Consider the following 25,663-nt stretch of genomic DNA (forward strand, 5'->3'; position numbering starts at 1 on the left):
AAGTCTTAAAGTTGCCAAGGTTGAGAACCCCTGGGTTAGGGTTAGGGTTCTTTGCCCTTCTACTTCGCCACACCGCCCCCACTCCGGCCAGGCCCCGCCCCGCCCCGCCCCTCGCCAGCGCCTCATCCGTGGCAGCTCCGCCCGCCCGCCCGTCGCTCCGCCCCTGCCCGGCCGGGGCTTTCGTCGCTCCTCCCCTGCTCGCCAGCTCCTCCTGCTTGGCGGCTCCGGGCACTTCTGACTGGTGGGCGCGGAGGAAAAGTTGCCCGCGGCGGCGGCGACCTGACCGGCGAGGTATCCGACCGGCGGGAAGGCCCTTCTGACGCTCGAGGTCCGCGCTGGCCGGGGGGGCTTCAGGCGCGCCCCATGCCCGTCTGTCGCGGCGGCAGGCGTCTCGAAGCCTGCTCGAAGCCTGCAACGTGGCTCTGGCGCTTCCCGCGTTCTTGCCAAGCAGTTGAGGCGGCCTCGGAACCTCCGCGGAGAGTCCGAGAGGGTGGCCTTTCCGAGCCGCCAAGCGGCGCTTCCCCGGAGCTGGGGAGGATTTGGCGCTGCCCGTCGAGAGCCGCGGAGTCCAGGGTCCAAATTTGGAGCTGGCCTCTTTACCCTCCCTCCGCCCGGGGAGACCGAGCCAATCTGAGCGGCTTCTGCCGCTCCTCCTGCCTGTATGAGGGGGGGGGGACCATATTCTGCTCTCCCCCATAGTGACGGCTAGGCGGTATCTCTTCCAGAGTCTCTCCTTGGGCGCGCAGGCAGGGCCGCCCCTTCTCAGTTGCAGGGGGCGGCGAGGGAGGGGTGGTTGAGCAGCTCCAAGTCTCCCCCTGCAGCTGCTTCTGCTTTCCCCGGGCAGCCTTTTCACTCGAAGGAGAAGCCTCAGCCTGGGAAGCCCCCCCCCCCCGTTACTGGGGTTGTTTTGTTAAGGCCCGGAAGCCGAAGGGTGGCACGCACGGCAGCATTTTGGCAGCTGCACTCACCCAGGGTTGTAATTGCCACATACAGCTCGTGGGTGTGGGTATGTGTGCATCAACTCCATGAATAATTGGAATAATTACAATTCTATGAAAAATCATATAGAATACAATAGAGCTGGAAGGAACCCTGGAGGTCTTCTAGTCCAGACCCTGCTCAAGCAGGAGAGCCTATCCCACCTCAGACAGGTGGCTGTCTAGCCTCTTCTTAAAAATCTCCAGTGATGGAACACCTGGAGGCAGGCTGTTCCACTGGTTAATTGTCCTCATTGTCAGGAAGTTTCTCCTTAATTCCAGGTTGCTTCTCTCTTTGATCAGTTTCCAACCATTGTTTCTTATCCTTCCCTCTGGTGCTTTGGAGAATAACGGGACTTCCTTGGTGGCAGCCCCTCAAATACTGAAACACTGCTATCATCTCTCCCCTATTTCTTCTTTTCTTTAGACTAGCCAAACCCAAGTCCTGCAGCCGTTCTTCGTATGTTTTAATCTCCAGGCCTTGGATTATCTTAGTTGATGGAGCGCCCACGATTTCTGGAGGCCAGCTGTTCCACTGGTTAATTGTCCTCACTGTCAGGAAGTTTCTTCTTAATTCCAGGTTGCTTCTCTCCTTGATCAGTTTCTAACCATTGTTTTTTGTCTTGCCTTCTAGTGCTCTGGAAAATAAGTTGACCCCCTCTGCTTTGTGGCAGCCCCCCAAATACTGTAATACTGCTATCATGTCATCCCTAGTCTTTCTTTTCTCTAGACGGCCACACCCAATTCCTGCAACCATTTTTCATGTTTTTTCCCAAGTCATCTTAGTTGCTCTTCTTTGCACTTTTCCCAAAGTCTCAATATCTTTTTTGTAATGTGGTAACCAAAACTAGATGTAGTATTCCAGGTATGGCCTTACTAAGGATTTATAAACTGGTACTAATACTTCATGTGATTTTGATTCTATGCCTCTGTTCATACAACAAAGGATTCTGTTAGCTTTTTTGGCTGCCACCACACACTACTGACTCATTTTAAATGATCATCCACTAGGACTCCAAGTTGCCTCTCATAGTTGCTGTTTCTGAGCCAAGTTTCAGCTAATCTGTACTTGTACCTTTGGTTTTTCCTGCCTAAGTATAAAATCTTGCTTTTCTCCACACTGAATTTCATTTTGTTGGAGATGGCCCATTGTTCAAGTCTGTCAAGATCTTTTTGGATCCTAAGCTTGTCTTCTGGGGTGTTGACTTTTTCTGCCAGCTTAGTGTTGTCTGCAGATTTTGTAAGTTCCCCTTCTATTCCCTCATCTGTCATTTAAGAAGATATTGAAGAGGACTAGGCCTAAGAAAGAACCTTGTGGTTCCCCACTGCTTATTTCCCTCCATGTAGATAAAGTACCATTAAGAACTACTCATTGAATATGGTTTGTCAGTCAGTTACAAATCCATCTGATGGTGATGCTATCTATCCTACATTTTTCTAGTTTACCCAGAAATAGGTTGTGATCTATTTTGATCACAATGTGATCTACTTTGTCGAATGCCTTGCTGAAGTCTAAGTATACTATGTCAAGCATTTCACTTGTCTACTAATTTACTGACTCTGTCAAAGAATGAAGTAAGATTGGTTTGGCATGATCTTTTTTTAACAAACCCATGCTGGCTACTAGTTATAACTTTATTTGTTTCTAGATGTTCACAGATCTATTTTTTTTTATTATCGTATATGCCGGCGTATTAGGCGACCCGACGTATAAGACGCCCCCCGTCTTTATCACCGAGCCGCATTCCTAGAACGTCGTCTTATACGCCGGAAACTACCAGTATTTCCGGCGTATAAGATGCTCGGCGTATAAGACGACCCCCATCTTTGATGCCGAGTTTAGCGCTTCCGGAAGTCGTCTTATACGCCGGCATATACGGTATTTTATTTATTATTTTATTATTTTTTTCCAGTATCTTCCCAGGTATTGATGTTAGACTGATTGTTCTGTAGTTTCCTGGGTCTGTCCCCCCCCCCTTTTTTAAGATGGGAACCACATCTTTCCCACTCCTCTGGTAGATCCCCGATGTTACAGGATTTTTGAAAGGCACGGTACAGTGGTTCTGAGATGACACCTGCCAGCTCCTTCAGAACTCGGGTGGTCCCAGTGATTTATATTCATCCAGGTCAGACAGTTGTGCTGTCACCATTTTCTTGTTTATTTTAATTTTTATTTTGAGCCTGTCTTTTACAGTTATGTTTTTGATATTAGTTGGCTTTAGTTTCTTTTTGCATAAAGAATGATGCAAAAAAGGAATTAAGCAAGTCTGCTTTCTCTCTATTGCCTGTTACTTTCTTGCCATCTTCTCTCTTTAGTGGACCGACTGTTTCCTTGACTTTTTTCTTATTTATATGTTGAAAGAAACTTTTTTTAAAATTATCTTTGACTTTTGTTTCAAGTCTTTGTTTATTCTGAGCCTTGAGTTTCCTGACTTCATCTTTGCAGATTCGGGCTATCTGCTGATATTCTGCCTGAGTTATAGGTCCCTCTTTCCATTTTTTGTACTTATCCTTTTTGTCTTTCACTTTATCAGACAGATCTTTGTGCAACCATGCTAGTTTCTTCTTGGATTTCTTGTTTTTATTTTTCAGTAGTATTGTGTTGGACTGGGCTTTTATGATCATATTTTTCAGAGTTTCCCAAGCTTCTTGTTTTCCCCTTTAGGATTTTTATCCATGGAACTTTTCTTAGGCTTTCTCTGAGTTGTTAAAATCAGCTCTTTTAAAGATTAAGACACTGGAAGGCTTTCATCCATGTTATTGGGTATTTCTGTAGAGGTGTAGTGATTTCTTGCATGCAATGCAACTCCTCTTTTGTTGGGTCTGTATCTTTTGAACAATTTATGCCCTAGCAGTATGTTCTGATCGTGGGTTCCATCCCACCACTAATAGCAACAATGTCATACCTGCCCTCATGTAGCAGGACTTCAAGTTCTCCCTCTTTGTTCCCCAAACTCTGAGCATTGAGGTATAGGCATCTTGAGCTCTTTATGGCTGCATTTGCTTCCTACATCTCCTGATTTATACCCGATTACTCTTCCTTCTCACTATTGCCTTCTTCATTGTCTGATTTGTTGTTCTGGGGTTTATGCTTGGGGTTTGGTTTTAAAGATTACTCACCCTCCCCTTTCTCATTTAAAGCTCTTCAGATAATCTGAGGCAGTTATTTCCAAACACCACCACCACCACCACCTCCTTTCCTCTTGCCTTGTGCTGTTCCAGTTGTTTCTGCCCCCACTTTATCAGGCTGAGGCAGAGAGGTCCTGCTTTGCTCATTTGGATTATGTGGGGAAGAAGATTTCTTCTGGGTGCCTGTCATCAATGTCTTCCTCTCTCTTCAGATCGCCATGGCCCACCTGAGGTGTGTGCTCCAAGCAGCAGCAGGTCTACAATTACGTAATTCTAGACGAAGGCTACAGTTCTTCAGTAGCGGTGCTGGACTGACTATAGAGAAGAATGTCCCATATCAGAAGACACTGAAGGAAGAGGGCCACTCCTCCCGCGAAGGGCCCACAAAGCCCCTTCCTACCTCTGCAGATGTGGTGGTGGTAGGTGGTGGTAGCCTTGGATGCCAGACAATCTACCATCTTGCCAAGAAGGGCATGACCAATGTGGTTTTGCTTGAAAGGGATCGTTTGACCTCAGGGACCACTTGGCATACTGCAGGTAAAGAAGGGAGCTGCTGGTGGGAAGGTCCTCTTTGGGTGATTATGTCAGTGGCTGTCATGGTGTATTCACCATCATTTGCGTAATCCAAGCTATTGGTCAGGATGGGGTCAGAAAGCAGGCTCTTCTTAGCAGTTGATCAGCTCCTCAAACCTTAAATGTTTTCCTTAGTGATTAAGCTGGTGGTTCATCCCTGCAGCTGCTGCCTTTGATCTGGCATCTATGTAAAAAGGCCGGCAGTTTACAAAATCGCCAGGCCAGAGAATGTTCCCATCATAAATAAAGTCATGGCTCACCAGAGGGACTGACACCAGTGTTCTCAAAGAGAAAATTCAATAAAAATGTTAAATTACTGCTTTAAAAACATTGTTAAATATTATGAAATCATTTCAATGGGACCTTGTTGTGTTATAAAATACAGCCTTTTCAAAAATGGATAAATTGTACATTTTTTAAACAGACCTTGATGTCCAGAACAATACTACAGTTCCAATTTCTCTGCATTTGTCAGGGCCCACTTCAAAACCTCATCCCAAGAAAGCAGGATTCTTGGAACTTTCATCCCAAAAGGAACTTTTATTAGGAGAAGCTGATAGCAGGCATAGAAGGCAGGATCTGAGGGTTTCCCGCTCAGATCAATAGGTTAAAAGAGTCCCAAGCAAACCCCATCCCAATAGTCCATCTGGTCAGTTTGAATGAGCCAATCCACTGGTGTTAAGTCCGCTGTGGGAACAGAGCTGATAGCGGGTCAGTTCCCATGATTGTGAAGATGATGTTGGGTCTTCACACCTTCCCTTCCACAGCAAGAGATAATCCAGATGTCCGGAGGCACATTCCTTTCTCACCCTAGGTTGACATCAAGGGAGAGACAGTTCAAAGAGTAAGTATGTAGAAACAGCGGAACAGATACATTGTAGCAAAGCAGAAACACCACAGAGCCTTCCCCCCTCCCCCTCAGGAGAATGGCAGAACCCACAGAAAGAAATGGAAAGAATTGAAATAGATCCCCCTCCCCAGGAGAGTAATGGGTTCTGACATCCTGCCCCGCTTAGAAAAAAGAGAGATCCATCTGTAGAAAATAAAACAGAAAAAGGGGGAGACAAAGATTAGTCTGGTTTATCTGGATATGCAGCATGAAACTAAGTAATTTGGGGGCTCTGACATGACATTTCTGAACCCACTCATTTTGGGAAGGAGGCAGATATTTCCATGCTACTAGATATTGGGTGGAACTATGGTGTTTTCTGGAATCTAGAATTTCTTTTATTTCAAAATGGTGTTCACCTTCTACCATGACTGGAGGAGGTGAAGGAGCTACACCTGGCCTTAAGGGCAATTGCAGTTTGTGTTTTAAAAGACTGCAGTGGAAAATTGGGTGAACCTGTCTGAGTATCTTTGGGAACTCCAATTCTACCGTGATGATTCTTACTGGGGAACTTGGAAAATAATATCGGATATTGGAATGGAGAGGGAAGAACCTGCGATGGAGAGGGAAGCCTCCCATTGAGCAGATCCCTGCAAATACTCCAACTCCGAATCCTCGAGCTCATTGAAAGAGGAAGTGGTCGCAGAATGCCGCCACAAGCCCAGGTGGTCAATGGGTGTCGGGAAGAAGGAGGACTGGGAGAAAAAGACCAGGAAGGTGACCCTCAGATGAGGTAGTCATCAACCAGGTTGGAAAGTTGAGATGGAGAGGTCACTCCATCTTAGCGAAGACGAGGAGGATCGGCCACTACTTTCCAGCCGGTTGCTGGAACAAGCAATCGACATGATGAAGATAGCCCTTGACTCCATGAGAGTAGAGAAGGTTGACCTGTGCTGGGGCACCATCAGCCTGGGTTCCACAGAAGGGACAGATGAAGGAGGGGCTGAGCCAGCAGTCTTGGAATCCTCTGAAAGCAACATCGAAACCACAGCTGTCACTGTCGCTGCTGCCACCCCTCACCAAGCAGCAACCGCAGACAGAGATGGGAGACGACACAAATGAAAGAAGAGACATTGATTCATCCAGAAGTTCCTGCTGCTGGATGTGAAGTACTGCAGGGAGCCACGGCACCTGGGATTTTTCCTGACCCAGTTGCTAAACTACATGGAGGAATATGATCGCAACATCCCAAGCGACCAGGCCAGGGTGCACATTGTGCAAGCAGCCCTAGATGGCACCACAGCGGACTGGATCGTAGAACTCCATGATGCAGACACACCAGAGCTGCAAAACTTCAATCAATTCATGGTAGCCCTTAGGCATCATTTCAAAGATCCCCTTGCTGACCGGAAAGCACAGGAGCGAATAAAGACAGTGAAGCAGGGCTTGCGACCCGTGGCGGAATACATCCAGGAGTTCCAAGCCCTGACTAGCAAACTGAATTGACCAGAAAATGTCCTGGTCAGCTACTTCAAAGACGGACTAAACTATGACCTGTATGATGCCTGCATCCCCTGAGGAGACCCCTACCGGCTACAGGACTGGTAGGTCCTGGCCGCAGAGATCGACCTAGCCAAGAGGCAGCGACGAGGGGGGGAGATCGTGAGGAAAATCACCATCAGAGCCAGCTCGCGAGCCATCGAAGCAAGCACCAGCAGCCAAAAGAACCTTAGAATGCTTCAAATGTGGGAAAGAGGGACCACCACGCAGCTGAATGCCGCACATATACCCCTGTACGGAAACCTGATCGAGCCCCAGCCGGAAAACCCAGGAAAACTCCAGCAAAGCCGAAGGAGATGGCCATGAAGAGCACAGAAGTCGTCAAGTTCCCTGCCTCACCTAAATGAGGGAAGGGAACTCTGACCAACCCAGGGGGAACATCCAACTCATTGGACAACAACTTACCCCTGGTAAGTGGGCCTATTGCACCCCTCACCAGGACCATAGCACTGTTAGCCCCTGGCATGCCCGAGAAAATGAGATCAGGGCATTAATTGACTCCGGCTGCACCCACTGCCTCATAAGCCGAACCTTAGTGGGGAATTTGGGGATCCCGGGGAGAAGGCTGAAGAAACCGATCTCATTCGGTCAATTAAATGGGTCCATAGTAGGGGGGATGCCAACCACCCTAGCCACACTGGCTATCCAACTCACCCTAGGGGACCACATAGAGACTATAACATTTGTGGCGACCCCTGGCATGGAATGCCCCCTTATCCTGGGCATGGCATGGCTAGCAAAATGGAACTCGCAGGTAGACTGGAGAATGGCAGAGCTCAGGTTCCCAAAAGGAACCAGCCAGGGCACCAGCCAAACCCCAATCCGGGAGAAACTCGAAAAAGCTGCAGTAGGGGAGGAAAAGGAACTGCCAGAAATTCCTGAGGAATATAGAGACCTAGCTGAAGTATTCAGTGAGGAAAGGTCCGATGAACTACCCCCCCCCCACCGGCCCACGGACTGTTCCATAGAAATCCAGCCTGATGCGAAACTCCCCAAGCCCAAAATGTATTCCATGAGCCCACAGGAGCTGGAGGAGATGCAGAAGTTCATAGACAAAAATTTAGAGAGGGGTTTTATCTAACCGGCAAAACCAAAAACCGCTGCACTGGTGTTCCGGGAGAAGAAAGGCGGGACCCTCTGCCTCTGCATTGATTATACAGCCCTGAACGTAGTGAGCGAGAGCAGTCTACCCTCTCCCTCTCATAAAGAATATGCTGTCCCACCTGTCGAAAGGAAAAAATCTTCTCAAAACTAATTTGAGAGAAGCCTATTACAGGATTAGTATAAAGGAGGGGGATGAATGGAAGACGGCTTTCAATTGCCCCTTAGTATGTTATCAATTTTGGGTTCTACCTTTTGGGTTGCAAGGAGCACCCACAGTGTTCATGCAATTAATAAACGACATACTGTGGGAGCATCTATACAAAGGGTGTGTGATGACCCAGGGCCCCAAATGGAGGCAAAGCAATTAGCTGGTCAGAATAATTGTCTTTGTAAGCCAGTGGTTCTCAACCTTTCTAATGCCGCGACCCCATAATACAGTTCCCCATGTTGTGGTGACCCCCAACCACTTATACATCATTGGGTGCCAGGAGCGTGGCCAAAGAAAAGGGAGGAAAAATGGCGACAGCCTTGTTTGGCGACCCCCGTGAAATGGTCGTTCGACCCCAAATGGGGTCCCGACCCACAGGTGGAGAACCACTGTTGTAAGCACTGCCAACATTCACCCAACAGCCCCCACATATGCTGGCACAAGTTCAATAAAACAGTCAACGGAGTTCAACAGTTCTTTAAAGTAAAACAGATAACAATCAAAGTATGATCTTTTCAACGGCCAGCTTGCCTGTAATCTGCAAACTGCAAAACTGAAGACAGCAAGGAAAACTCAGCAGGAAACAAACTTGATCCAAAATACAAAGAGTCCAAGTACAAGAGCTCACATCACAAGAGTTCACGTTTGTTCCCGGCAAATGCCCCACCCCACAGCGTCTCCTTAAATACCTACTCCCCAGGTGTGCCTTGTGAAGTGGGGCATGATGCTCTCCTCCCAAGCAAGTGAGCCTGCCTCCGTTGTTCCCTCCTCCTCTATGCTCTCCTTGCTCTGGGATCTGGTGGGGAGGGGCCTTGCTCCTCGCCTGAGCTCTGCCTTCCCTGTTCCAAGCTTGAAGGGCCCTGGCCTGCTTCAGCCTATTCCTCCCCAGAGTCCTCCGAAGCTACAGATACCCCCTTCTGGGCCTCAATAGGGAATTCCATGTCGTCCTCAGAGTCAGGCTCGGACGGAGGCATGACAGGGTGCTTGTTTACCTAGATGACATCTTGATACTTACTGAAACCATGGAAGAGCATGTAAAGCTAGTCAGACCCGTCCTGAAAAAACTCCAGGCAGCTCGCCTTTATGCCAAGCTATCTAAATGCGAATGTCAACGGTGCTAACATCAGATGTTCTTGCTTTGACAACAGATGAAAATGCAGCCATTTTCTCTATGCTTTTAGAATTAGTTGATGCTGGGAGGGGGAATAGGGATGAGAGTCCAGCTAGTCATAACAATAATAACTTGGCTGTGGGAACCCAAGGACGTTGGGCCCAGAGCTGATAGCGTTTTGGCGGGCTGGAGAGCTGAGGAGGAAGCCTGCGCTTCAAGCTAATTGTGGAATGTGATTTATGACTGTTTATTGGAGGTGGGAATTGTACTTCATTACTTTGTATCCAGGGAAGGTGAATTTAGTTTCTGGGTTCAACTATGTAGTGCCAATACTTTGTTTCTCGAATAAAAGATTCTTTAAGTTAAACAATGCCTTGAAGTTCTTTTGAAGGGTTTCATCTGTCGGAACCATGACATTGAGTTCCCTTACCGTCTCTTTGCTGAGGCACAAATCAGGCAGCTAGCCACGTAGTTTTCAATGTCTTTTTAATTGATGGCCACCAAAACTGCCTTTTAACCAGATGTAACATTTTCATAAACCCAAAATGGCTTGCGGACTTTGAGTCATGGCCCAATTGCATGAATGTTAGTCTCTGACTTTTGGGTATGTACAACTTTCCTCCAACCCATTCCAGGCCATCGGTCATGGTGCATAAATTCTTGTGGCTTAGGAATCATTCATCACTCTCGAACGCTTTTCTGAAATCAGTTCCTGCTTGACTTACTAAAGCAGCGATTCTCAACCTATGGGTCGCGACCCCATTTGGGGTCGATCGACCATTTTTCGGGGGTCGCCAAAGAAGGCGATCTGCCATTTCCCCCCCTCGGGGTGGCGCCGCGCATGCGTGCCGCGCATGGGGGTGGCGTCGCGCGTGGGGTGGCGCCGCGCATGCGTGTGCTGTTATATTGTGCATTCTGGACAACGTGTCCGCTAATTTCAACATGAAATTAAATCAATGGAAATACTGTGACCACCTTGCTTGCTTAGGAGTTAATTTCCTGAGTGTTTTCAGTGCTTCCAGGCTCCTTTTTTAAAAAAAAAAAATGTTTTATTGATTTTTTAATATAGTCACCTTAATATTTGGTAAACAGTGTGTTGACTGGGTTTACATTTAAAAAACATTCACTAACGGTTGATTTCTATAATCTATAATCCACATAAAGCTTTACTTGATTTCCTCTTTTTCCCATAATGTTCTCTTTTACCAACCTTAAGTTAATACAGTTCTTGTTGTTTTGGTAAATAACAATTGAGTATAAAAAATTTTCTAATATTTCTACAGATAATCACATCAATATAATATTTTTTTTCTATTTAGTCATTCTGGTTGCCTCATCATAGATCCTGTTTACAGTTCTTGTTTACATTTGTTTTTCCCACAATGTTCAAGACATTCTTACTGATTAAGATTTTCTCAAAGTTAATTACATTTAAATATTTAAGTTTATTTTTTCTCATGTAAGCCATCCCAGTACTTTTACCTTTCTTAAGGAATAAATAAGACTAAAAAAAAGAAAAAGAAGAATAAGAATAAAGAAAAATAAAAGGATAGTATGCTATTTAAAATCCATGTTTCCTATAAGCTAATACATATTTATTTCCAAAATTTTTCTGTTCTTTTTTACTCTAATTAAAAAAATATTTAATCGTTAGATATTCCATTTAATAAATATAGTCCCCTAGTCTTTTAACTCTTATTCAAAACATTTTTAATCCATTATAATTTTCTTAAAGTCAATCACATTTAAATATCTAAAACATTTCCTTTATATAAGCCATTCCAACTCTTTTATGTTACTCATATCAAGAAATAAAATAAGAAGAGAGAAGAAAAAGAGAGTACTATGTTACTTGAGGGGCTCTTTGTTCTTAAAATAAAATAAAATAAAATTTCTATTTCTTTAACCATATTCAAACAGGTGTTTCTTTTTAAAATATTCTCTCTGATAGGTCCCATTGTCTATTTTCTTAATTTTCACTTTAGCCTTTTTCTTTTGCCCAGTACATTTCTTAATGAATATGTTTTGCTGAATCAAAAAATCTTTCCATATTCTTATAAGTGTTACTGTAGATATAAAAGGTAAGTCAAGTACAATATCTTCGTAAGGGGCATTTGCCCATTCATGTTTGTTCTGTTCTTTGCGTTGATAAGGCATTGAAACGAGGCAGGAGTAACAACAGATGCTTCTTTATTTCAGCTTTAATAGAACAACATAAAATGGCTCCGCTCCCTTTTATGCCTTCTGCAGGGAACAGCGTCAGCCAATAAATGCAACGTATTTTCCCGCTCTGCACATGCTCAATAGGCTGGAGACAGCCTGTCTGGCCTAGGCAGGCCACATGGTCTGCCCGGGTCTTACTGCAGCTTCCTGCTCTGTCAGTCACAGGCCAAGGACATAACACTCCTCCCCTCTTGGTTCAAAACAAATAGATACTTACTATTTTAGTCTACTACAATGTCACTTCTCCATAGCAATACTTAATACTTTACAATATTACAATACTGCTAGTCTCCCGTGTTAATTAATCAATAATACACAATTATTGATCTCTGATACCACATTATAAGACACATCTTACTATTCAATGAAATCTCAAACACTACAACATTATAATACAATTTTGAGCGTGTTCTTATTTCTAGGAAATACTAGGCCTGTCCGCTTACTGACAGCAACCTCACATAGTGCTGTAGGAACTTTGGAGGGCCTCTGGCCCGCTCCGATAGTCTCGAAGCTGCTGCAAGTGCCCGGTCTACAAGCTCGCCTGCCAGGCTTGGCAGACCGGGACTTTGAGACCCGTTTGATGCGGGTGAACCCGGATCTTGCTGGCTGGCCTGTTCTGGTAAGCACATCCCTTTGTCCATTTGACTTCGGCTGGCCCTTTCTGGTAAGCCCAAACCAGAGTTCCCTGGTGGGGTGGAATTCCCCGGATCGGCGAGAGAACCCGGTTGGGAACACTGTCCTGTAGGCGCACGGCCTGAGGTAGATGTGGCATGAGAAGCCCATTGAGTGCAATGTCCCATGGACCCGGTGCCAGAGTCAGGAGCCGCCTCATTGGCAAAATCCCTATTTGGAGAATGCAAAACCCCCCTTTCGCAGAGAGACTGAGATCCACGATCGTGGTCCTCCTCCCCCCTGAGAGCAGAGTCAGGAGCGGAAGAGTGACTAGGTAACCTCCATTGCAGCTGGTCAATGTGCCGATGCAGCATGCGAACAAGGGCACTTTGTATGACAGTGGCCCAGTGACTTTGCAGACCACTGCTATCACCCAAAGATGTCCAGGCCCATAGTTCCTTGCCCAAACTGGATCACCAACTTTCAATCTCCTCGGTGCCCACGGCTGTGACACTAAGAAGCCACCCAGTCTGGGTGTAATCTGTCTAATCTGGTAATAAGACGGCGACCCCAGCGGAGTTCAGCTGGGCTCTTGCCTGTAGCTGTGCAAGGTGTGGTACAGTGGCAAAGGAGAAAATCAGCTAACCTGTGATGCCAGCTCCCATGAGTGAACCTCTTCAAGGCTTCTTTGGTGGTGTGCACCAAGTGCTCAGCTTGGCTGTTGGAAACTGGGTGAAAAGGTGCCGAAGTAACATGACGAATCATGTTGGCTTTCAGGAAGGACTGAAACTCCAAAGAGGTGAATTGAGGTCCGTTGTTGGAGACAAGAACATTTGGGAGCCCATGAGAGGTGACGATCCCCCTCAACACCTGGATGGTCCTGGCAGTCGTCGTGGAGGACACTGGAACGACCTCTAGCCATTTGGAGTGACTGTCCACAACAATAAGGAAGAATTGCCCCTGAAAGGGGCCAGCGTAGTCGATATGAACCCTCGACCAAGGAGCATATGTGGCCTCCCATCTATGCATGGGAGCCTGTGGCATTTCAGGCCTGGACTGTTGGCAGATGTGCACCCCTGGACCTGGGTCTCAATCTCTTTATCAAGCCCAGGCCACTAGAGATAGCTGCGCGCAAGAGCCTTCATCCAGACTATTCCCGGATGTCCCTCATGCAGAGACTGCAAGACTCCAGTCCTCAATGAGGTTGGGATCATTACCCTGCTACCCCATAGGACGCAACCCCTTAAAGGTGGATAGCTCATGTTTCCTTTTCCAGAAACTCTGGAAATTGGTGCCAGGACATGTGTCAGGCCATCCTGACAACACCCAGTTCAACATGCATGTTAGCATGTTATCAGTGGCTGTTTCTGCAGCCACATCCCCTGCATTGAGGGGAGACTCAGGCAAATCCTTGATAGCCAGGATGTGGTTGGCCGGAGCAGGATCTGATTCTAAGAGCTGTAGAGGCAACCTACTAAGGCCATCTGCATGGCCCATTTCTTTCCCTGGTTTGTGAACCAGGGAATAGTCATAAGCAGAAAGGAAGATTGACCACCTCAACATTCTAGGAGAAATTATGTATGGGGTTTGTTAGTTAGTTGTGAACAACCCCAGAAGTGGCTTGCGGTCTGTAAAACCGTGAAATGGCGACCATACAAAAAGTCATGAAACTTTTTTATGCCAGCCACAATAGCCAAGGCTTCTCTGTCTATCTGTGCATAATTACGCTCAGCAGAAGACAGAGTCCTTGAATAGTAGGCTACAGGAACTTGTGTCCCATCAGCCTTGAGGTGGCTTAAGACAGCCCCAGTTCCATAAGGGGATACATCACAAGCTATACAAACTGGCAACTGCTCATTGAAATGAGCTAGAACAGCATTTCAAGACAACAATGCTTTGCCCTCAGCAAAACTCCTTTCGTGGACTTCCATCCACTTCCAGGGAGTCTGTTTATCCAAGAGCTGGTGTAACAGCTCTGCCACTGTAGCCTTATGGGGAAGGAAGGAATGGTAAAAGTTTAGGAATCCAAGGAAGGTTTGAAGCTCGCTCTTTGACTTGGGACTTGAGGCCTGCTGAATCGCTTTGAGCTTGGACTCAGCAGGATGGATGCCTTTGGCATCTATGCAAAACCCCAGGAATTCAGTAGAAGTTACTCCAATTTTGCATTTTTCCTGTTTGAACCAGCCCCGCTTCGCAGAAACAAAGCAAAACGGACCGGAGCCTTTCAGACAGGTTTTCCGTTGATTCCCCTGCGATGAGGACATCGTTGAAATATGAGCAAACTCCCAGAATCTTACGAAACGTTCGCTCCATCATGCTTTGAAAAATGCCAGGGGATACATTAACTCCTACTATTTCTTTGGCCATGATCTCCCTTAGCGTGTCTTGGAAGGAAATGGCGTCTTTTGCAAAAATCTTTTGCTGCAGTTCTCGGCTCCTCAGACCACAAACTAGCTGATCTCATAGCTGTTCTTCCAAGCCTTTAAACTTGCAGGGCCTTGCAGCTTGACGCAGAGCAGCAATAAAGTCCTCAGCAGACTCTACTGGACGTTGGTCCCACTGTTCAAATGCATGATGCCATGCTATTACTGATAGCTTCGGTTCAAAATGTTCCTTTAACATTTTCTTCAGCTCTGCGTAAGTGATAGTTTCCAAAGGTGCTGGAGCAACCAAGTTTTCAGCGATGTCAAAAGTCTTGCACACAAATGCACAGCAACGTTGCATGCTCCTGAAGGGGAGGGGGAAGACGCTGTGGGCTGTGTTTCTCTCTAGCATTAGAATGTATCCCTTTCGCTGTCTCTGCATACTTGTTCTTTGAACTGTCTCTCGCTTGATGTTACCTTGGGGTGAGAAAGGAATGTGCCTCGGGCCATCTGGCTTATCTCCTGTTTCGGAAGGGAAGGTGTGAAGACCCAACAACATCGCTACAAGCCTGGGAAAGACCGGTGTTATCAGCGCTTTCCCACAACGGATTTAACAGCTGAGGATTGGTCCGTTTGAACTGACCGGATGAACTATTGGGGTGGGGTTTGCTTGGGACTCTTTTAACCTATTGATCTGAGAGGGAAACCCTCAGATCCTGTCTATTATGCCTGCTATTAGTTTCTCCTAATAAAAGTTCTTTTTGGAAGAAACTGCTTCCATGAGTTTTGCTTTCTTAGGATGAGATTTTGAAGTGGGCCCTGACAGTCAGCATCTTCAATCTGTATCTCAGGAGGTCCCAAATATGCCTAGCTGTTTTCCAACTGGGAAGTGAAAGACTCTTTTTGCTGTATCTGGGTCCCAGTAATTGTCAAGGCCATGAAGGGAATAAATAAGAACTTTCTGGTAAAGTCCTTCAAGGTCGGCACTCTCCTTCCGTATAAGTACAGCAGATCAAATAAATGCCCAGCTTTTAGTCTGATTGTTCTTGGTGCCACCAGATCTGAAGGGAATGGTCCTCAGTTTGGATGTGGGAATAACTAGGCCATATGGGTGGCAGATAAATCAAACAAACAAACAAATAAACCTGAGGGTGCTCCTTTCCTGGCTCAGGTGTGGAAACAGTGGTCAGGAGAGCAGGCAGGGAACCTTTTGCAGATGTTGAAGGCAGAGAAGGCATTCTTTGCCATTCTTTCTACCCCTTGCTGAATCCACCGTTCAGTTGGATTTTATAGCACCTGGCTGTGTGTATTGTGTTTTCAGTGTTTACATTTTGGGAGTCGTTTTAAGTTATTAAGTGTAAACTTTAACATGAATCTTTTCACTGGGCCCATAAAGTGTACGTCATCCCCTTAGGACATCCACTTTATGGACTCAGTGAAAAGAAAATTTTGCTTTAGGGAGGGAGCAGTGCCTAGTTTTGCTCTCGGTCCCACTTGGTGTTTTCCAAATTCCTCCCTTAGTCCCTGGGAGCAACAAATGGAGGCAAATGAGTTGCAAGGAGATGCTCCTCTCTTGGGGCCTCCTCAGAAAACCCTGCAGGCTGTGTGGCCCGGTGGTGTCCTCATGGCCTCCCGTCCTTGCCTTCCCCTTCCCCAGGCCTCTTGTGGCAGTTGCGCCCAAGTGACGTGGAGGTGGAGCTCTTGGCTCACACCCGTAACGTGGTCAGCTGGGAGCTGGAGGAAGAGACGGGCCTTCACACGGGCTGGATCCAAAATGGAGGACTCTTCATTGCTTCCAACAAGCCAAGACTGGATGAGTACAAGAGGCTCATGTCAGTAAGTAGGAAGCCGCCAGCCTCTGCTTGAGTGTTGGCATCATCTCTCTGGTCCTTTCTGGAGATCTTTCTCAGCAGCAGCCTCTTCCTTGCATGTTGCCTTCCTTAAACCCTCTGTGTGGCTTTGCCCATCTGCCCATCTGCTCCTTTCTGACTCTTCAGCTCTGTGCTTTTCACCTTTGTGTCCCTCTTAAAATAGGTTTCGGAGAGCAGATGAATGCGCCCTCTGAGGTTCAGGCCACCAGTTCACCTCTGAACTCTATGGAATGCATATTTTGGTCATGGGGATTTGGAGAAAGTAACAGGATTCAGATCCCCTGGACTAACGAGGAGGGTCCCACCTCTGAAGGCACATGGGCCCAGTAAGGAGTGAGGTAGGGCTGGCTTATATAAGCGGGACCAGAAGGGAATAGTGCAATTCCAATATTTTTTTTCTAGTACAAATCAGACTTATTAGGCAAAAAGTTCAAGAATCAACTCCAAAGAAAGGCTAAAACTCCATTAACTGAGGTTCTGGCAAACCAGTTTGTGATGTGCTAGTGTACTCCCCCACCCCTTCTTAAGGAGAAATTAACCAGTGAACAGCTTCCCTCCAGAAGTTGTGGGTGCTCCATCACTGGAGGTTTTAAAGAAGAGACTGGACAGCCGTTTGTCCAGAACAGTATAGGATTTCCTCAGTGGTAAGATTCAAATACCTGAACATCTGGTTCTTTGCGTGGATGCAGGCCTGGGCCTCTGAGGCCTAGAAAGGACTTCCAGAAGTGACATCCATGCACTTCCTGTGGACTGTTCTAGGCCTGGGAGGCCTCCTCCAGGCCTCCGAGGCCTAGAACAGACTTCCGGAAGTGACATCCACGCACTTCTGGTGGGCTGTTCTAGGCCTGGGAGACCTGCTCCAGGCCTCCTAGAATGGACTTCCAGAGCAGCATGGATTCAGCCGGTTCTCCAAACTCAACAAAATTTAGCTACCCCTTGTACTGAACCGGTGTGAACTGGCTGAATCCCACCACTGGATCTCCTGCTTGTGCAGGAAGTTGGATGGGAAGACCTCCAAGGTCCCTTTCAACTCTGTTGAGTTGGCTGGTTTTGAATAGTGTTGGAATGTTCTGGACTTAAAACATGTTTAAATCCCTTTTGCCTAGGGAAGGGTTCCTCTGTGCCTCGTATTGAGGTCATCTGGTTACTCTCTATGGTGTGTCTGGCCACCAGATTCTGGATCCTTTTGCAGGAGCTGGCTGAGATGTTCCCAGAGCATCTTGCTTACTCTGTCCAGTGCTGACTCTTCTACAAATAGGCCCAGCTAATGTGCCAAAGTCATTCTGCATCCAATTTTTCCAGCAGCAGGCACTCAGCATGGACCAGGGTCCCATCCAGCTCATCCCTCATTGATGGATAGTGAAGCACATGCAAAAGTTCCTACAGGAAGAAGCCAATATGTAGCCAGTGATTCCAGGATGGCCTGATCTTCTGTAGCTTCTTTGCCTGGCAGGAAATTCCAGAGTTTGCTTCTGAGGAGTGTAGATACCCCCCCCCCCCCCCGTTTCTCTTCTTTTTCTGGGAAAGGAGCTGTTGGTTGACTTGCTTGGCACCTCTTGCAGCTTGCAGCTCCCTTGCCATTCTCAGCCAGGAGCTCCTGCAGGCCCTCTCTGAGTCTGCTGGGATGGGAGATGGCAACCCCAGAGAGGAGTTGATGCTGCCCCGTTTTTACCAAGGCCTCCTCTGGCTGGGAAACTTTGCCTGCAGCCAATAATAGACCATCCAGCTGTGCACCATTGGAGCAGATTTTATCCCGAAGGGCTTTCAGGATTGCCTGGGCTGGGCAAGGCCTCTGTAGCTTTCCTGCCTGCTTATGGGGGTCATTTGATCGTTCCCTTTGGAAACTCCGGCTCTTCTTTTGCAGCTGGGCAAAGTTTTTGGCATTGAATCACACGTCCTGTCTCCGGGGGAAACCAAAGAGCTGTATCCCTTGATGAACGTGGATGACCTCTACGGCACCCTCTATGTCCCGGAGGACGGCACAATGGATCCTGCAGGGACCTGCATGTGCCTCGCTCGGGCAGCCAGCAACCGTGGGGTTCTGGTAGGATCCTTGAGCTATTTAAAAGATTTAAATGGCCATAGAGAAAGAGTGGAGATAAAGCCACTTGCCTGATATTGTTGAGATCGTCTGAGTTCCTTAAGGAGAGAATCGAGCATGACGATACAAGAAGGTCCTCTTCTGCCCTTTTGCAAACTGACCTCATGGGGGGGGACATCCCTGGGGGGCTCTCAAGCATATTAAACTACGAGCTCCTGCAGGTGCAGCCTTTCTAGGAAGAACCTGGGAGTGCTGAAAGGGACCTTATTTGGGCAGCAAAATATTTGGAGAAGGGGCAGATGGCAGCAATGACAGACAGCCACCCCCCCCCCGGGTGGTTGTTCCATTTTCTCCAACGTGGGTCGGGCAGACAGAGCTTCGGCCAGCCACCCATGAAGTTGAACAAGCAATGATGGCTCTTTTTGCCCAAGGACAGAAATGGCGAGGGGAGGGTTTCATTGTTGCCTTTCCAGGTGATTCACGTATTCTGCAAAGTCTGGCTTCACAGATCTCCCCCCCCCGCCCCCCAAGTCCTCTCCACCTGTCTTCTGAATTGCTGCTCCTTGCCCCTTCTGCACCTTTTGGGAAGATCTGCTTTTCCCCTGCAGAACGATACGTATCCCTTGATTAGTCCTTGACCTATGGCCATAACTGAGTCCAGAAATATGGTTGTGCTGGTCGTTAAGTGGCTCACCATGTGACCATGCCCAGTTTTATGACCTTTTTGCAGTGGTTGTTAAGTAAATGTTATGGCCGTTAAGTAAGCATATTGTACCAATGAGCAATTTTTAGTGGAAACTAAGTAAAACACTGGTTTTCAGTAAAAAAAAAAAAGTCATTAATTGTGGTCAGGTGAGCCTTTGGGCCACTCGCCAACCATCCAAAATGCATTTTTTTATATTTTTTATGTATATATTTTTTTATATTGTGTTGTTATTGCTTGTAAGCCACCTAGAGTGGTGTGGCTTCCTTCCAGAAGTTGTGGGTGTCCCATCCCTGGAGGTTTTCAAGAAGAGATTGGACAGCCATTTGATCAGGAGGGTAGTGTCAACCATCCGACTAGCGGGCACAGCGAAAGACTTCCTGAAGGCAATTGTGTCCCATGAGGTAAAACCTTATTGGATACACCATCTCAGCATTGAAGAAGCCAAACCAGCTCTGAGTTTTCCCATGCAAAAGCTTCCTTATTTAAACAACAAATTCTCGTGGCCCCGCCCACCAGGTGTTCACATTGTCCAATTGTAATATTTCTTTTTGTTATGGGAGCAGTTTAGTTTTCCATCGAGCACCTGCGCTAATGACCTTGGCGTTCTTGCAGACTCTCACGGTTCGTGAACGGCTTCTTGGAATTTTGTTTCCTCCCTGCACTTTCTACTCCTCCCCCCTTTTCTGTGGCAAGTTGATTAGCGATAGAAGCCAGCAGGCCTCAGAGCGATTCAATCCTGACAGCTATAGACCCTCCTGCTTAGGCAGGAGGTTGGACTGGAGGACTTCCAGGGTCCCTTCCAGCCCTATGATCTTAAGTTCTATGTTCTACCGTGATATTTCTTAAATCTTCCCTCATTAAGTGATAATAGCATTTTCTGTAAAGATGCTCTCAGAATCAAAGAACACCATAGAAATTTTCTAAATAATTTATTTTCTGAAAATATTTTCCAGTATATGAACTGGAATTCCTCTCAAATTCCTCTAAATTAATGTGGGAACAATATTCATTTTGAAACCATTCACTTTTCCTCAAAGGGCAATGTTTTATGACTCCTATCACTATCTCAAGAAACCTCTCTCTATATTTTATTTATATTACATATTACTGAGTTATCTCTTTTGATGTATATAACATATCTAAATATTTAATGGATTCAATACAAATACAGACTCTTTAAATGAATGAGTAACCCAAATTTCACCCACTGGGATCAATTCCGATTTGGACCAATTAATAAGAGCATACTGCTCTTTTATTAAAGACATTTATTTTTTGCACCAATGCTGAGAGATTAGTATGAGGTTTAGAAATAAACCAAAGAATCATGTCTGTCAATAAAGCCACTTGTGTTCAACTGACTGAACAGCTCATTGCGACAAGGTGAGTCCAAACGGGCTCTTGACTGTGCCAGGTCAGGGCTGCTCCTCACCTTTCCTCAACAACGCTGAGGCGTCTCTTGTGCCCTTCCAGCCCTTGGACCTCCTCAGTAAGCCTTGGTGCTCTGTGAGATCTGCAACCACCCAGAGTCCACGTGGGCGTACTCCGGTCCAAGGCCCTGCCACACACGCAGTCCAAGCTGCCAGAAATCCTGTGCCAGATCTTCGGGGGAAGACCCAGATTCCCTCTGAACCATGCAGGGATCATCACTGAATAGGCACCACCTGGTTACTTGTTTTGAAATTGACTCAAGACAAGGCGAGCAGGACTGTTTATGGCTCTTGTTTATGGCTGTTTTTCTAGATCATTGAAAACTGCCCTGTGACTGGCATTGAAGTCAGAACGGATGACTTTGGGGTCCCACGAGTGGCAGCTGTGCTGACAAAAGAGGGAGCCATCCAAACGTCCTGTGTGGTGAACTGCTGTGGTAAGGAAGGCACCCAATTGGCTCCCCCAAAAGGAGGGCTGGGACTTCTCTGGTCCTCTGAATGCAGGTTTAACCAGCTTAGAACTGGGATAGGTTGGGTTCCAGGTCAGAAGAAGGTAATGGGAAAAGGAGTTCCTAGAATTTTATTTTATGTTTAATCACATTGATATAGCAGCCCATCTCACAGAAAAGTGACGTGTGGCAGAACAATTATAAAACCAAAATATTAAAATAAGTAGATTTAAAAACCCAACAATAATATTAAGAGCATGACAGTGGAAAAAGACTGATGCTAAACACAATGAAGCCATCTTTGTAGGTCACCATCTTTGTCACATTTTGGGAGTCTTCTGGAAGGATATCAAAGACAGGGCCAATCTCCCTGGGGGCGGAATGTTCTTCAGAGGGGTGCCATGGCAGAAAAGATCCATCTCCTGTGTGCCATCAATAAAATTCTTCTTCAGTCAGGACTCACAACACGCCTTCTCTGCCAGACCTCATGGGGGATGGGTAGAAGTAATTGATGAAGATGGCCCCACAAATACTCTGGCTCCATGAAGTGCTTTAAAGACCGAAACCAGCCCCTTGAATTGGACCTAGGGACGGCCAGTGCAACTTGCAGAACAACAATAAAATGTGTGGCATTCCAGAGCTTGTCCCACTGCATTTTGCAGCTGAAGCTTCCAGATACTCTTCAAACAGTCTTCCAAAACTTGAGGGGCTGCCACAAAGAACAGGGTGTCATCTCTGAGTTCCTTATCAAAAAAATGAGAACTTTTGGATTTCTGCATGGAAGCCTTGATCTGTGAAGAACCAGGTAGAATCTGTGGTGGAGACTGAGCTTATCACTATTGTCTTTAGATTGTACAGCATGAAAAAGGAAAGAAAAAAGCTTCACAGTTGTTTGGTGAAGATGGCAAGATGCCAAGAAGTTGTAAAGAACATACTGTATTTCCCTGAAAATAAGACCTATCCTAATTTTGGGGGATGGGCCTAATATAAGCCCTACCCCCAAAATAAGCCCTAGTTAGGACCCCACCCACTCCATCACACCTCTCTGCCACAATGGGGCAAAAGAACACGTCTCGCGCCTCTGCCGCCACAACGAGGTGAGGCAGGTGGGGAAGGGGTGGAGCTACCCTATGTGCCCCGCACCTACTTACTTCAGGGCCCCCCCAGCCACGCCATTCTTTGCTTGACGACATTCCCTTCCCGCCAGCCCTCGGTCGCCACCACTGGAGAGAATGGAGAACAGGGAGGGGAGCAGCTCTGCGCAGCGATGCAGAGCAGAGAAGAGCACTTGCTTGCCACCCTGCATCATCCCACGTCTTCCTTCTCCATTCTGGAAATGGCAGCCCCATTTTCTGCCCCTTCTCCTCCCGGCGCCGTTGTAGAGTTTGACGCACCACTGCCCAGCTCCTCTCTCTCTTCCTGAAAGCATTTCTTCACTAACCTGCTCTCCAGCTCTGTTATGTTTCTCTCCTGCTGCAGGGAAACTGTAAGGACCTACCCCACTTTGCATCTTAAGAAGACAGAACTCTTGGAATATTTCTTCCAACAGGCATCCTTTATTAAGAGAAAATGGTTGCAGGCATTCTAGACAGGACCTAGGGCTGAAGCCCTACGGTTCAAGGTTTTAAGGGGTCCCCAGCAGCCCCACCCCACCCCACCATCTTTCCAGCGACAATCCCAGGCGTTACATTTCCACCCCCTTTTTCCTCACTGCCGGCGGAAGGGAGATGTCAGAATCCAATTATATTTCATCTTTAAATTATCAAATATAGAAACTCCCAATTCTGCCTTCTCTGGATTCTGCCATAAGAGGGAGAGAAGGGGGAGAACAAAGGGGCTTTATGGCCCTCACTTCCTTCTTTACACTTCAAAGAGCTAAATGCTGAATGTGTGTTTATTGTAACCTCGAAGTGTTAGCATACCAAAGGAGAGTAATTGCCTTTCATGTAGTTATCTGAAGTCTCCATCCAGACGGAAGAAAGAAGAAAGGGAGTGGAATTGTGATACTTGAAACTATCACTGGAAGGGGGGTTGATTGGGTGGGACTACTGGGGAACCCCTTAAAACCTTGAATGGGAGAGCTTGAACCCCAAGTCCTGTCTAGCATGCCTGCAACCATTTTCTCTTAATAAAGGATTCCTGTTGTAAGAATTATTCCAAGAGTTCTGTCTTCTTAAGATGCAAAGTGGGGTGGGTCCTTACATTAGACAGGACTTGCAAAATTAATCCACCTGGAAGGAAGACCCTTGCCGGGGGATTTTGCAAAAATTTACCATGTCAGACAATGGAGCAAGAGAGGGGGAAAACTCCCTGGAAAGAGAGCCGCTGACCCAGTTGGAACCTTGCCAGATGTTGGGATCCGAGAGGCCAGATTCCTCAGGAGAAGAAGTGGTGGAGACACAGGACCACAAGCCTCGCTGGTCGATGGGAGTTGGAAAGAAAAGTGAGTGGGGAAAGGAATCAAGAAAGGTGACCCTGAGACGGGGGACCAAGCAACCAGAATGGAAGCAGGAGATGGAGAAATCCCTGCACTCAAGTGAAGAGGGAGGAAGCTGGGCACCGTACTCAGACTGGATCCTAGAGAAAGCTATTGACCTGATGAAAAGAACTCTCAGCTCCCTAGGAGAGGAGAATACTGAACCCTACGGCCACCCCAGTTCCTGGAGCTGCAAAGGGAGAGACACCGAGGGGGACATGGAACCTGCAACCCCAGGGACATCTACTGATCCAGGAGCTCCCACCCCCTACCGGACCACAGATGGCAATCTGGACGGAAGGCACTACCACCCACAACAGAGGCAACGATCCATTCCAAGACGTCCACCGTTGGAAGTGAAATTCAAAGGGAGCCAACACGCTTGGGGTTTTTCCTAACCCAAGTCCTCAGCTACATGGAGGAATATGGGCAGGATATTCCCAGCGACAAAGCCCGCATCCGGATCGTGCAATCTGCCCTGGATGGACCAGCTGCGGATTGGGTAGTGAACTTGCATGACTCCAATGCACCAGAACTCAGTAACTTCAACCGTTTCATGTCCTCTTTGAGAAGACGATTTGAAGACCCCCTGGCTGATCGCAAAGCCCGTGAAAGAATAACAACGATGAGGCAGGGCAAACGCCCAGTGGCTGAGTATACACAAGAATTTCGGGCCATTGCCAGCAAACTGAATTGGCCAGAAGACATCCTCCTTGGCCGTTTCAAAGACGGACTAAACTATGATCTATATGATGCTTGCCTGCCCCGAGGAGACCCACATCGACTTGAGGAATGTTACGTCTTGGCAGAGGAAGCAGAGATCGACATATTGAAGAGGCATCGCCGAGGAAAACAATGGAGCCGCCCCCCGCCTGAGCTGACACACCAACCGGTGAAATCATCGGATACAGCCAAGAAGCAAATGAGATGTTTCAAGTGCTGAAGAGAAGGGCATCGAGCTGTAGAATGCCGCTCAAAGGCCCCCCAGCACAACCCAGACAGATCCCCAATCAACAAACCCGGAAAGTATTCAGCTAAGCCAAAAGAAACGACCATGAGAATGATGGAAATTGCAGAAACCCCCACCTCTGCTCACCAAGGGGAAAGGACTCCAGCCTACACCACAGGGCCGGTGGATGCCTCAGATGACAGCTCGGAGGGCGAACCCCTGGTAAGTGGATGCATCACACCCATCTTCAAAACAGTGACGATATTAATCCCCCCCATGCCCGAAGCTGTGAAGGTGAAAGCCTTAATAGACTCTGGCTGTACCCGCTGCCTCATTAGCCCAACACTAGTGGGGAATCTGGGCATCCCATCCAGGAAACTGGAACAACCAATCTCCTTTGGCCAACTAGATGGATCCATAGCAGGGGGGGTGCCAGCTACCCTAGCCACTTTGCCAATACATCTCTCCCTGGGCAACCATGAAGAGGACTTAACATTTGTGGTGACCCCAGGTATGGAATGCCCAATGATTCTAGGGATGGAATGGTTGAAAAAATGGAACCCCTGGGTAAATTGGAGGACGACAGAAATCAAATTCCCGAAGGTGGACCCTATGGACTTAAAACCCCAAGGGAGGCTACCAGAATCAAGAATAGAAAAAGCATCCATCGGAGAGGAAAAAAGATTAACAGAAATACCAGAGGAATATAGGGACTTTGCTGAAGTCTTCAGTGAGGAGAGGGCGAATGAGCTTCCCCCCCACCGACCCACAGACTGTACCATTGAATTCAAGCCTGGGGCAAAACTCCTGAAGCCCAGATTATACTCCATGAGCCCAAAGGAGAAGGAGGAAATGGAAAGATTTATTAAAAAAAACCTGGAGAGAGGTTTCATTGAGCCAGCCAAGCCTAAAATGGCTGCCCCGGTCCTTTTTAGAGAGAAGAAGGATGGCTCTTTACGTTTATGCGTGGATTATAGGGCCCTGAACACAATCAGTGAAAGCAACCTATACCCGCTGCCCCTCATGAAAGACAGGCTGTCACACCTATC

At 47.1% G+C, this 25,663-nt stretch overlaps 1 protein-coding gene across 1 annotated transcript in view; it reads left to right on the forward strand.

Moving 5' to 3' along the window:
* The first annotated feature begins 205 nt into the window (after nucleotides 1–205).
* Nucleotides 206–25,663, forward strand: part of SARDH (sarcosine dehydrogenase) — a 56,014-nt gene continuing 30,556 nt past the window's right edge. Inside the window, exons 1-5 of the mRNA XM_039348358.1 lie at nucleotides 206–328; nucleotides 4,319–4,643; nucleotides 16,350–16,528; nucleotides 18,428–18,607; nucleotides 21,054–21,177. Coding sequence (XP_039204292.1) covers nucleotides 4,325–4,643; nucleotides 16,350–16,528; nucleotides 18,428–18,607; nucleotides 21,054–21,177 — 802 coding nt within the window. The 5' untranslated portion in view covers nucleotides 206–328; nucleotides 4,319–4,324. The remainder of the gene's footprint in view (nucleotides 329–4,318; nucleotides 4,644–16,349; nucleotides 16,529–18,427; nucleotides 18,608–21,053; nucleotides 21,178–25,663) is intronic.

The sequence above is a fragment of the Crotalus tigris genome, unplaced genomic scaffold (assembly GCF_016545835.1).
Source record: "Crotalus tigris isolate CLP2741 ecotype Arizona unplaced genomic scaffold, ASM1654583v1 scf7180000018142.649072, whole genome shotgun sequence".
In the NCBI taxonomy this organism is placed as follows: Eukaryota; Metazoa; Chordata; class Lepidosauria; order Squamata; family Viperidae; genus Crotalus; species Crotalus tigris.